The sequence below is a fragment of the Pimephales promelas genome, chromosome 6 (assembly GCF_988280905.1).
Source record: "Pimephales promelas chromosome 6, fPimPro1.hap1.1, whole genome shotgun sequence".
NCBI classification, from domain to species: domain Eukaryota; kingdom Metazoa; phylum Chordata; class Actinopteri; order Cypriniformes; family Leuciscidae; genus Pimephales; species Pimephales promelas.
The window spans coordinates 37,073,521-37,086,389 of NC_142774.1; the positions used below are offsets into that span (position 1 = coordinate 37,073,521).

A 12,869-nucleotide genomic window follows, 5' to 3' on the forward strand; every position below is an offset into this window, starting at 1 on the left:
TTCTTCACTCTGAGATCAAGAAAGCTGGATCTAGTGGAATTAGCATGCAAACGACAAGCTTTACTGCTGGCGGCCTTTAATGTTCCTTTCCATACAGAAGCTCTCTATCCCACCAAAGAGATGGGCTAGGCAGTGAGAAGCAGCCCTTTGTGTGTTCAGTTTGACTGAAGTCAGATTAAAGCAAGAGCAAACCCCGTCAAAAGCTACCGGCGTTTAGTATTACAGGCTTCTTGCAGGCTAGCGCGAGGAGCAGGTCCAAGCGTTAGCGTGACGTGCATGTAAGCAGGCCAGAGCATTCGAGCAGCTCTGTTCTCTTGTTTTTACATCTGCGTTACTAGAGGTTAAAGTTTCTCCGAACAAAAAGAGAAGAGGCTCCCGTAGTGCCCTATTACAACACTTTCTAACCGCTGGCATGGGAAATAACAAATATTAGACGTGCACGACCACTGGGGCTTAATTAAAATCAGAGAGAGAAAGCTGCATCTAAAAAAAAGATGGTGGAGGAGAACACGTCGAAAAACACTTCGGGGTCAGAGGGTCAAGGTTGTTGTTGTTCCAGTTACATTCAGATTAATGATGCTATGAGAGATGCTGTTCAATAAAACAATTCAACAGTTCAAGATTTAGTAATCAAATCAAAAGTTGTATGCGTTAACAATAACGGTATAAATAATTATAATAATTATTCTGGATATCACATGACGATTTAAATGAATGGCATTTAAAAGACAGCAACACTCAAAAAAATGAACTAGGGAGGTTGTGCACTTTACATAATATATTTATATATAGTTTACTTATATTTTTTGACTTTAAATGTTTTTTTCTATTAAGGTCTATGTAATTGTGTCTCAATTTAACAGTACAAAATCCTAATGTGTTGCCTAAACACAAACCATTGATGTTAAGTAAAAAATGTGTACATCCAGAGGGTGGCAGTATAGAGCGAGCCGACTGCCATTTTTCACGAACTTAATTTTATTGTGTTCAATCTGCTTAAATCTACGAACAACTTAAGTTTACTTAACCCGTTTGTGTTGGATTACATGATTGATTTGTGTTGCCTCAACTGAAACTGGGCAGTGCTTTTAGTTCCCAGCATGCTTTGCATATGGTTGAATTAAGAGAGAATAAATGTTAAAATTAAGTGTTATTTTATGTTGTTTTTTTTTAATTTAGAAAAGGGGAAGACTTGATGGTGTGTAGTAGTGTTTAATGTTAAATTACATTGGAATTATTAAACCGTTTAAATTACAGTGGGTTACCATTGTGGAGAAGAGTGGAGCATTTTCTCGACTGATTTCATTATTTTCTATTGATTTGAATGATGTAAATCTTAGCATTCAGAATGCTAATATGTGGTTCTGATAGCAATTAGCTAGCTAAAGTCTATTAATTCAATTAAATGTCACTGTCTGAATCAAATGAAATATATATATTGAATCATATCAGTAAGCCTTTAAAAATTCACGTTGAGACTACTTAAATCGGGTAATTTAAAATTACACAATTCCATTATGTTGAAGTTACATAAACAAATTATGTTTGTTTAACGTAATCCAGTTATGTGGAACCTGTTGACAAATTAAAATTAATTAAAGCCAACATATTTTTTTGAGTGTAAATAACACAACCTGAACTAATCTAGTAACAGAGCACACAATAATACACACATTTTCTACTGATTAACGCATACATTAAAATATGTTTTCAGTCCTTTACTGCGTCGTTTGAACTACATTTTGCATGCAATTTTGTTGAAATATAGCTGCATTGTAAGAGGGATTCATATTCACAAACTCTCTTCAGCCCTAAATGCAGAACAATGTTGTCAGTTTCCTTGATGTGTTACAGAGGAGGAGGATAACAGGACTACATACTGTCTGAAAGGCTGTAGTGCGTGGGCAGCACAGGAGTTTCATCAGACAACATGGTATAATTTGTGATAAATACACAGGAGCGGTTTCCATCACACACTGGTGGAACAAAGACAACGCAAACTAACTGCATCACGGCGCACGACGAAAAACATTTGTCTTTTATGCTAAGTCTCAAACTGCTGAGGGTTTGCAGCAAGCTGGCGAAAGATGATGTGTAAACATCATTGGTTATTTATGAAAACTCTAGACTGAATATGCTGCTGTTTGTTTCATACACTATCAATCCATTTTTCAAACATCATCAACTCCTTATGTCCCTTCCTACTTACACCGTTTCTACAACGGTGTATGCATTCCTATCTCTCTCAATTAAAATGTTGAGTTTTAATAGTAGCCTACTTTATTGCAGTGCTTCTCAACCTTTTTGACTATTAAAGGTACAATATGCAAGATTGTTTCACCACCAGGGGTCACTAACCTCTTCCAATAACAAAGGCGTATATTAATGACATATATTCCGCATTAAGCGGAATTATGGATCTGTTATGGATGAGTGAATACAGTGATGTCATTAACATGCCCGTAGAAGCAGGGCGCGATTGCTAGACGTATACCAGCGCCACACGCAACGAGAGTCCCGCGGATATAAAGGAATAAGGACATTTAATTCTACCGAACTACACGCTGAATTACTCACACAGGTCAGTTTATTAGAGGAATTAAACTTGAGGTAACGTTGTTCTAACAGTTTCACTATCACACTAAACGGCATTTGTGTGTTGAATGTTGTTTGTTAGGTTGTTTGTTGGCTGTATGAGACTAAATAGATCAACATTAGAATAACATACAGATCATATTCTAACTTTTCATCATGTTGAACTATATAGCATTGATTAGTTTTATATACATTGATTTGCTCAAGTCACATGCAACACTCGCGTCTCTGTCAAGTCGAAGTTAGTCGCGGACGTGGAGCTCTCGGCATCTCGAAAGATGTTGATCTTCGTTCTAGTCCTCTTTTTGTCTCAAAGTCTGCTTGCCATGGTCCATAATGTTTGAACAAACGCTGTTCGGCACGCATAACGGGCATAACCGACCCAGTTGTCCACGTCTGTCGCCATGGTTACTATTGCAGTACGAGGTCAAACCTGGCGGAAACCGGGGGTAACGCGTATATGACGTCGTTGACTGGCGAGTCCTCACCCCTGCTCACACGCCCCGTATCCTTGGTTAAAAATCGCAATTTTCTCACGATTTACAAATAGTTGGAAACATTTGGGATATTGTAAGTAATCACCTAAACAAAATATATAACATTGGCCTAGTGGTTTTTGGAAATTTTCCTGGAATGTCTAAAAAAGTCTCCCAATGTCCGATGGTGAGCATCTGACGGGCTAGACTTTGTGGTGTGTTTCACATGTCGGCTTTAGTCGGGCTCACGACTGTGGGAGTTCTCATGATTCAGCATGTTGAGAGCTCGCTCTGATTGGCTGTTCAGTTTGGTGCGCGAGACAGCGCGTGAAAGTGATGAAAGTGAGCAAAGTAGACGGCCCAGAATCATCTTACCTGAGCATTCCAATACACACAATACTTAGCAATACACAGCATTCCTGTGGGCGGCATTAGTCAAAAAATAGTTCTACTGACGTGACGTCATTAAAGAAGGAAGTAGAGGGATGTAGTCCAAACTGGCCGTTCGATGTAGGCTACTTCTGTTAAATAAACTCGCTTGGCATTGAACTTTGAGCTTTATAATTTTAGAGATATTATTTATACTCTAACAACAATAATACACACTAACTAAAGTTTGAAACATGGGATCATGAAGAACGGGACCACCTCTTAACTGTCACCCCCCCTTTTTTGAATAGACATGAAAATGCACATTTTGAACTTAAATGGTTGTAATTCAAGAATGCTTTGGAATATAGACATATGATTGGTCTTGTTTTAAAGAAGACATTTGGCAGATTTTTGTAGAAGTGAAATAAATTAAGAAAGTGAAGTTTGAGTTTATGGAAATATACAATGTAAAAATATTAATTATTCATAGTTTACATAAAATATATATTTTCAAAACCTGGGCTACTCTAAAATTGCAAAAAGATCAAAGCCAAAAATCTGAACAAGTTGTGTTTCAAATTTTAAATGAGCTTTCAGTAAGATTTTGTTTGAGCGCAGTACCAAACTTTTTCACTAGGGCACAACCAGACTCCATTACTGCCCATATAAGGGCGCCTGCATTTCCATTCGTGTTTTGAGTGATATGAACCATTATTTTCACAATTTTCATACAATTTCGGAAGTAGAGACCCTATTCAGAAGTAGTATGGGAAGTTTGGCAGATTTTGAAATGAATTGAACCTCTAAGAAACATACAAAGAACACGCATGTAAGTCATAGCTAGCTGCCACGTCACAAATGGTGAATTCATTATTTTTTTCTTGATATTTCAAACTTTTCAGACCTTTTTTTTCCAAAATAATTGAATGGATTCTATCTTTTGAACTTTTGGCATCAAAACAAACTGAGGTATCTACCAATTTTTCATGATTTTTCATGTTTACTGCTATTTTAAAATGAAGGTCTGAACACGCCTTATGAGTATGAAAATCAGTCAGTCACCAAATATGGAAACTAGAGATTGTAAGCTTTCAAATGATATATAGTTTGTCAATATTATTTAAGGTATTTACTAAGATATTATTGTTTTAAAAATATAGTGGCAAAACGTCCCTGTGGGACGGTGACAGTTAAGTGGTTAAATTACAACATGAAAGACAAATGAAGTTTAACATATTATCACAAATTTAATGATAAATGACCTGCCTTGCTAAACACTACATTGGTGCAAAGTGTGGAAATGGACAAAATCTCAAAACCAATGTGTTATGAAAGACAAACAGATGTTTATACGAAACTATTTATAGCTGGCTAAAACACATTTGTTTAAAGACCAGGCAATCCTATGAGACTGAAATCAGATGACTGAATGGAAAAACATCCTCTTTCAGTACCGGATCATGATTTCTTCTTTTGCCCACATCTTCAAAAGCAAACATTACTAAATCATTCACGAGCACAGAGTCCCATCAGCTGCAGGCGTCTTGAATTAGCCTAGTTCACTCTAATCTGACTGTGATAAGGACACCTCAGCTCTTTTCATAGTCAACTATCTTGAAATGAATGATCCAATCAGAGTTTCAATCCCCCAAATCCAAACTCCATACATCTATTAGTGCAGCGGATCCCTCGCTGTAATTGGAGGGTTTCAGAGACTCTCTGCATTTTCCAGAGTGATAATCGGGCTGAATGAAAGCATTTATTCAGCTTGGATTAGGGATTGTTTGGTGATGGAAAATGCTGAATGCATTTAAAGGTGAATTTAAAAAAAAGAAATAAACAAAAATGCTTATTAACAAACAATACTTTCAAATTGAAATGAAGATAGAAAAGCCAAAGGTATGGGTACTTGCTGCACCACAATTGAGTTGCATTTGCTTAGATAGAAAACAACATATGCATTGAGTCTGCCATAATAAAACGAATGATGTGAGCTATATTATCACTGTATTGGAAATTGTCTCATTTGATTGCATTTTTTATTTCTCCTCAGGAATTCTACAAGTAACATCATAGATGATAGAAACAGAAGAGTCCATTAAGTTTCTTATGCTATGGAAGAGGAAACTTTGCAATGTCAGTAATATACAGTAGATATCAATTACTGCATGAGAGAAAACATGTGTTGCTATATGAAAAACACGGTACAAGGTATAAGATTTGAACATGATAAGATAATAGTCTAAATGGATGCAATGATGATAACTAGCTCTTTTCAAATATATTTGTTGGCATTGTTTTTTTTCCCTGGCAGATAAATGCTGGATGCTGGGAATTATTCAAATGACACCCATCATCTGATGGAGGGTATCACTTTTGATGCCAAGTTAGCTTGGAAATATGCAAATGAGCTCTACCACAGCCACATACTTTATCCACGGTTTTAGAAAGAATATTATAACCCTCTTTCATTCATACTGCAATGCCAAATCAAATTCATAATTATGATTTTTCAATAAGCCATTGTCTACAAAAATATGTCATTTTGAACTTTTTCACATTTAAACGCCTGATGCCTGTATTATTAAATGAGGAAGGTAAAAAATATGCATGTAAAAGGAAAAAAAAGATATTTTATTTTCAGATACAGAATACTGCATTCTGAGAATTACATGTAATCTCCAACAAATATATAACATAAAAACGGACACAGAATAATGTAGTTTGAGAGTGTTACTACTAAAGAAATACATGTATTTAAGAGATAAAGTAACTTTGTGAGATATAAAGTCATATTTCCCTTCCTTTTTTAACTTTGAGGCAGAAATGGATTTTCATATTGGACACCACAAATATGATTTGGTTAAATTATGTTTTAGGCACCTACTGCATATTCAAGGTACTCTCATTTGTCATGTTTGCACTATCTGACTAATTCAGATCTTGTATTCTCAGACAAAAGGTGCAAAGTAAATGAGCAATGGTATGAAAGATGACATTAATCCTGTACGCGAACCAGAAGAGAGAGAGAGAGGAATCGGTCTGAAGTAGTTGAAAAATCCTACATTGAAAATGCTGCAGTCCAACTCAAACATCTTGAAACGCTGAAGGCGTCAAAATCGGTCTCCTCTCTCCCTGGCATCTAACTTTCTCTTCACTTCAGCTGTCATGTTCCTCAGGTCTAGGCGTGAGAAAGCAACAGGTCCGGAAATTCACTCACAATAAAATAAGTCTCAAGCTTCTCCAAGAACACAGCAGGAGGAGGAGCCCATGCCCTTGCACTACACACAGGTTCTGTATGATAGGAGAGCACGACGCCAATATCTAAAAGGACTGGGCAGCAATCACAGGTCACTGGGTGAACACAGCAGGGTTATCTAATGGACGATTGAGAGGATTAATATCCTGAGGACCACAGCAGGTGAGAAATCAAACACAGATCCAACCTTAAACTCTCTAGCTTCTCCGAGAGATGACATGCTGGTCAACAATCTCAGACTGAACCGTCATTATGGCTCTCGATTGAGGTCAGTGGATTCCTTTTCTGCCCAACACACAGGGAAATATAATGCTAGCCTATATATATATATATATTTGATGATTATATGACCTAATTTGCTCAGCTTGAATAGTTAATTCTCTTTTAAAGCTTTAACAATGCTTCGCCTCAAACAATTTCTTCAATGTCTAAAGCAGCATTTCAGTCTCATGTTTTGTTTGCACATTTTGGACATTTTATTCTTATCTTGGCTTTTACATCCAGCATTTTTATGCAATATCTTAAAAAAAAGATTAATTGAGAACTCTTATTTTATATTGCCAACATTGAAGACACCTGATGTTAACAAGCAGAATCACTGAAGGAGAAAAACGTTATTTTAAACAAGCCTAAAACAAACACTGATCACCATAATGGTGACATCAATTTATGTTTTTTTTTTTGGGTTGTTTTTGTAAGTTTTACTCATTTTAAATGGTTAACTTTTAAGTAATTAATTTGATAAATTATTACTCAATTCTAATTTGTTAAATTTAATTAATAATATTGCTTGTAATCTGTTGCCACAATTTTTTTTTGATTAGATAAAGCATATTCATTTTTACCGTGTAGATAGACAGGGATTACCTAAATAGCCGTAAAAAACGTAATTTTAAAACAAACCTAAAATACACCGATCACCATAACGGTGACTCAATTTATGTTTGTTTTTTTTGGGTTGTTTTCGTAAGTTTTACTCATTTTAAATGGTTAACGTTCAAGGAATTAATTTGATAAGGAGAAAACCGTAATTTTAAAACAAACCTAAAACAAACACCGATCACCATAATGATGACTCAATTTATGTTTTTTTGGGGTGGTTGTTGTAAGTTTTACTCATTTTAAATGGTTAACTTTTAAGGAATTAATTTGATAAATTATTACTCAATTCTAATTTGTTAAATTTAATTAATAATATTGCTTGTAATCTGTTGCCACAATTTTTTTTTTGATTAGATAAAGCATATTCATTTTTACCGTGTAGATAGACAGGGATTACCTAAATAGCCGTAAAAAACGTAATTTTAAAACAAACCTAAAACAAACACCGATCACCATAACGGTGACTCAATTTATGTTTTTTTTGGGGGGTTGTTTTCGTAAGTTTTACTCATTTTAAATGGTTAACGTTCAAGGAATTAATTTGATAAGGAGAAAACCGTAATTTTAAAACAAACCTACAACAAACACCGATCACCATAATGATGACTCAATTTATGTTTTTTTGGGGTTGTTGTTGTAAGTTTTACTCATTTTAAATGGTTAACTTTTAAGGAATTAATTTAATAAATTATTACTCAATTCTAATTTGTTAAATTTAATTAATAATACTGCTTGTAATCTGTTGCCACAATTTTTTTTTTTTTTTGATTAAATAAAGCATATTCATTTTTAGTGTGTAGATAGACAGGGATTACCAGTACTGAAGTGAGAAACTGGATTGGCAAATGACACAAACTGGACTGTTTGAGCACCACAGCTAAATAAATATTTCATGCAATGCTGAGTAGGAAATGGGTAGCTGAGGATATTTTCCTTGAACTTCTTCATACACCAGTCCATTACATAACGTTTCAATCACAGAGCTGAAGGAAAAAGATTTTCTCTTTAAACATGGTAGGGGGGGCAGTTGCACTCATTTGACGCATGAGACACCGGAGCTTCTTCCTTCGAAGCACTTCTAAGAACGCCCTTGCGTTTGATGTGGTACCCGACTGAGCCAAAGCAACTGAGTGTTTAGTGGTTCAGCAGCCTGCAGATATGTGCGTTCAGGGTATGAAAACCTTCAAGTACAGTGCATTTACTATGAACTCTGGGAAGGGTATGTAGAGATTCATTATTTGAGACAATGTGTTTCACTGTACAACAAAGGCAAACACACAGTCTTACCTTTGCGATCTGCACGCACCAGTTGAGCAGCAGCTGGGAGCCGATGTTCTCCTGGTGCTCGTGGACGTAGTCCAGCAGGCAGCCGTGGGGCATGAGCTGAGTTACCAGCTGAATAGTGGGACTCAAGCAGACCCCCAACAGACGCACTAAATGAGGATGCTCCATGCTGGCCATGATCAGCGCCTCCTGGAGGACAAAAAGAGAAACACTGGAAATCTGCTGTTTTCATCAACACTATAGATCATTTTTTGGTCATTATACATTCTAGGATTCCAAACTAGAGTTGGGTATCGCCAACTACCTCAAGATACGATACATATCAGGATATCATAATTGAATCAACATCAAAACTGCTCCAAAACCATAAGGGAGACCTAGAACGACTGCAAGAGGAATTTATAATCTGCAGGTTCAGTTGTTTTCTTTCTCTATCGCATCTCATAGAAGCAACACTGAGAAACGTTACTGAGCACACAGAGTCAGATCACAAAACATACTCAGAGATTAATTAATTAATTAACTTCATTCCTACATTCAGGATTCATTAAACTGATCAAATTTACAGTGAAGACATTTATAATGTTATACAGATTTACATTTCCAATAAATGCAGTTCTTTTAAACTTGCTATTCATCAAACAATCCTGATAATCACAAACATATCAAGGAACACAACTTTTCAACATTGATAATAATCAGAAACGTTTCTTGAGCACCAAATCAGCATATTAGAATGATTTCTGAAGGATCATGTGACACTGAAGACTGGAGTAATGATGCTGAAAATCAGCTTTGCTAACAAAAATAAATTACATTTGACAAATATATTAAAATTGTAATATAATATTGCAATTTTTGATCAAATTAATGCAGCCCTGGTGAGCATAAGATACTTCATTCAAAATCTTGCAAACACCACATTTTGAACAGTAGTGTATATTTATGGAATAATTCAGTTACATAAATGAAATGCAAAATGAGCCTGGTTTAAAAACTTGTTATCCATGTGAACACCTCCCCTCAAATCATATGGCTTCACAATCAAGAGCTTAAGTTGTTTAGTTATATTTATTTAACGTTAAATGTATAAAAATGTATACTGCTAATTATTTGATTTGCATTTTGCACTGTTGGCTATATTCATTCACTTGAATGCAAATGATGGTAAACAGTAAAGTGAGATTTAATTCTACTCACATCCATAAATTCCACATTGGCTTTAGGTCCTGTACTTTCATTGAGTATCTTTATGGCCACTGGAATCTTCACTGTTTCTCCTTCTGGAATCCAGATTCCCTTATCGAAAAAAAAAAAAAAAATGGCAGCAGAAGTTCAGTAAACACGCAAAATTCATACACACATGAATTATAAAAGTGAATGTAGTACCTTGTAAACAGTGCCAAAGGCTCCTGTTCCCAAGATCTTGACCCTCTTAAGCTCCGTCTCCTTTAGTATGCGTAACTGTGCCTGGTTTGGCGCCGTGCCGCTCGGCGTTAAAGGCTCCACCAACTGCTCAAAAAACAATCAAAATTTATACATAACTACAATACCTACTTGAGCTTCATCTGCCAGTAACTAGTTGGCACCATTATAGGCGGTATGTAGGGCTGTCAAACGATTAATCGCGATTAATCGCATCCAAAATAAAAGTTTCGTTAACATAATATATGTGGGTGCACTGTGTATAATTATTTTATACACATGCTTGTATATATTTAAGAAATATTTCCATGTATATACTGTAGTATATATAAATATAAATATTTTATTTATAAAATAATATTTTTTTCTTAAATATACATGCATGTGTGTATTTATTTATATATAAAAATAACTATACACAGTGCACCCACATATATTAGCTATGTAAACACAAACTTTTATTTTGGATGTGATTAATCGCGATTAATCATTTGAAAGCCCAAGCGGTATGATTTCATTATTGTCATCATATGTTTTCATTTGGTTTTGCCAATTTGCTCTGCTTTTTTCAGTTTAAATTGCGTTTTTATCTCCCCTTCTTTACTTCTCGAGTTATGCCTGTGTTTATACAGAGATTCTCAGTGACGTTAAAGAGTGCTGCAGGGATGACGTCAAAACCCGGAAGACTAATCCATGGCGTCTTAATCTGTTTTCATTTACCTTTGACAAATTGCAATACCTTTTAAAAAAACATGCACAATTTTGCTGCTGTACTTCTCATATTTACAACTTGCTATTCATATCACTCTGCAGCGGTTGCCAATCTCATCATGTATTCAGTTCAAAATACTTATTTTAACCTTCAAGGATCTTCATAGTGTTGAACCTCATTATCTACAGTATGTGAGTTATTGCATCCATATATTCCTGCATGTATGCTCCGGTCCTCCCAATTCAGATTGCTATACGTTTTCCAAAGGTTTCCACTCTTTAATATGGGTGACAGAACCACCATTAAAATAAAACATCCGATGTCATAATGGTTGCTAAAGACATACCCTATTTCTAAATAATTTTGAGTATATTGTATGTTTTATGTCTTTCAATATAAACAACAACAAATGATCCTGAAACACTAGATTTTTCTGCAAGAAGTAGATACTGAAACAGTAAATCAATTTGGGCTATAATACACTCCCTTACAAAACTGCAGATTCCATACTATTGACTTTATTTCAAATGCACATTCACACATACTGGCTGCAGAACATTTTGAAGTACTTTGCCATTTAAGGATCTGAAAATGATCTCCATTATTCCATTTGAGGTTTCCCACCATTGAAGTGAGAGAGGCACTTTCAAATGGAAAGTTGAGAGTGTCTATAGAGCCCACAGACCTGTCCATGCACCACAACACCAATTTCACTGCAGGCTTTCTGTACGGATTTTGTTTGTTCGGACTTTGCGTCTCCTGATATCAAATGTTTATAAAATTAGTGCACCGCATCCAAATGATTGAAACTCTTTTTAAATGTTGGCATATTTTTAGCACTCACCTCTGTTTCTAAGAAACGCCGTAAAGCTCTTTTCTTCTTGATGCTCTTCCGACGGAAAAAGATAGCAAATCCGAGCGCCACGATTACGACCACAAACATCCCCCCAATCACCCCAGCTGCAATCAGAGGCGTCCTGGAGGAAAAGATATCGCTCAGTTAAAATTCAGTTTTTCTTTTTGGATTCGTTCTATGCCCTGATAAAGTAAAGATTTGTAATGTTTTGAAATGTAGTTAATTGATTCTTTATATATATTTATATATATAACCAGTGCCTTGATTAGTTTGGGGAATAAAACAAACAAAATGTATGAGGAAAACATTTGGGTGTTTACCTGTCCAGCATCCCAATACAATCTTGAATCCGGGGTCCAGTACACCTGTGATACAGAAAATTAGAGCGATTACATTGATCAAAAGTGACTGTAAAGACATTTATATTGTTACAAAAACATTATTTCAAAGAAACGCTGTTCTTTTGAACCTGAAAAACTGGATCAGTTTTGACAAAAATAAGCAGTAAACCGTTTTCAAATAATAGAAAATATTTCTAGAGCAATGATTTCTGAAGGATCATGTGACACTGAAGACTGGAGTAATGATGCTGAAAATTCAGCTTCGACATCACAAGAATAAATGATATTTTATGTTTTACTTTAAATTTCATAATTTTACTGTTTTTACTGTCATTTTTTATCAAATAAACGCAGGTGAGCATGCTTTTCAAAATCATGAAAGAAATCTTACTGAGCCCAAGCTTTGAACAGTAAATGTGCACCATGTGATCTACCTAGTCATCTATCTAGCATTAGCCTCTTTGATGATCATCTCAGGAGCTTTACACACCGAAATAAGGCATGTTGGAGCACTGTGACAGTGGTGACTGGGTTTAGTAATCACAGAGAGCCGTGCTGAAGAGCCCATGCCTGACAGTAACCAGCGGCAATGACTGTCACCCACAAGATGAAGGGATCGCAAGCGCTTTGCTATGGTGTCCTAGAGCATTGCAAGAGCTTTGATTTG

The 12,869-nt window shown here is 35.6% G+C and overlaps 1 protein-coding gene across 2 annotated transcripts in view; it reads right to left on the minus strand.

Annotated features, from left to right (window-relative positions):
• LOC120460532 (receptor tyrosine-protein kinase erbB-4) overlaps positions 1–12,869 on the minus strand; it is a 147,548-nt gene that overhangs the window by 14,638 nt on the left and 120,041 nt on the right. For both annotated transcript variants that reach the window (XM_039648348.2, XM_089132535.1), the window contains exons 16-20: positions 12,182–12,226; positions 11,850–11,982; positions 10,258–10,380; positions 10,069–10,167; positions 8,872–9,057 (exon numbers count right to left, since the gene is read on the minus strand). In XM_039648348.2, the coding sequence (XP_039504282.2) occupies positions 8,872–9,057; positions 10,069–10,167; positions 10,258–10,380; positions 11,850–11,982; positions 12,182–12,226 (586 nt within the window). The remainder of the gene's footprint in view (positions 1–8,871; positions 9,058–10,068; positions 10,168–10,257; positions 10,381–11,849; positions 11,983–12,181; positions 12,227–12,869) is intronic.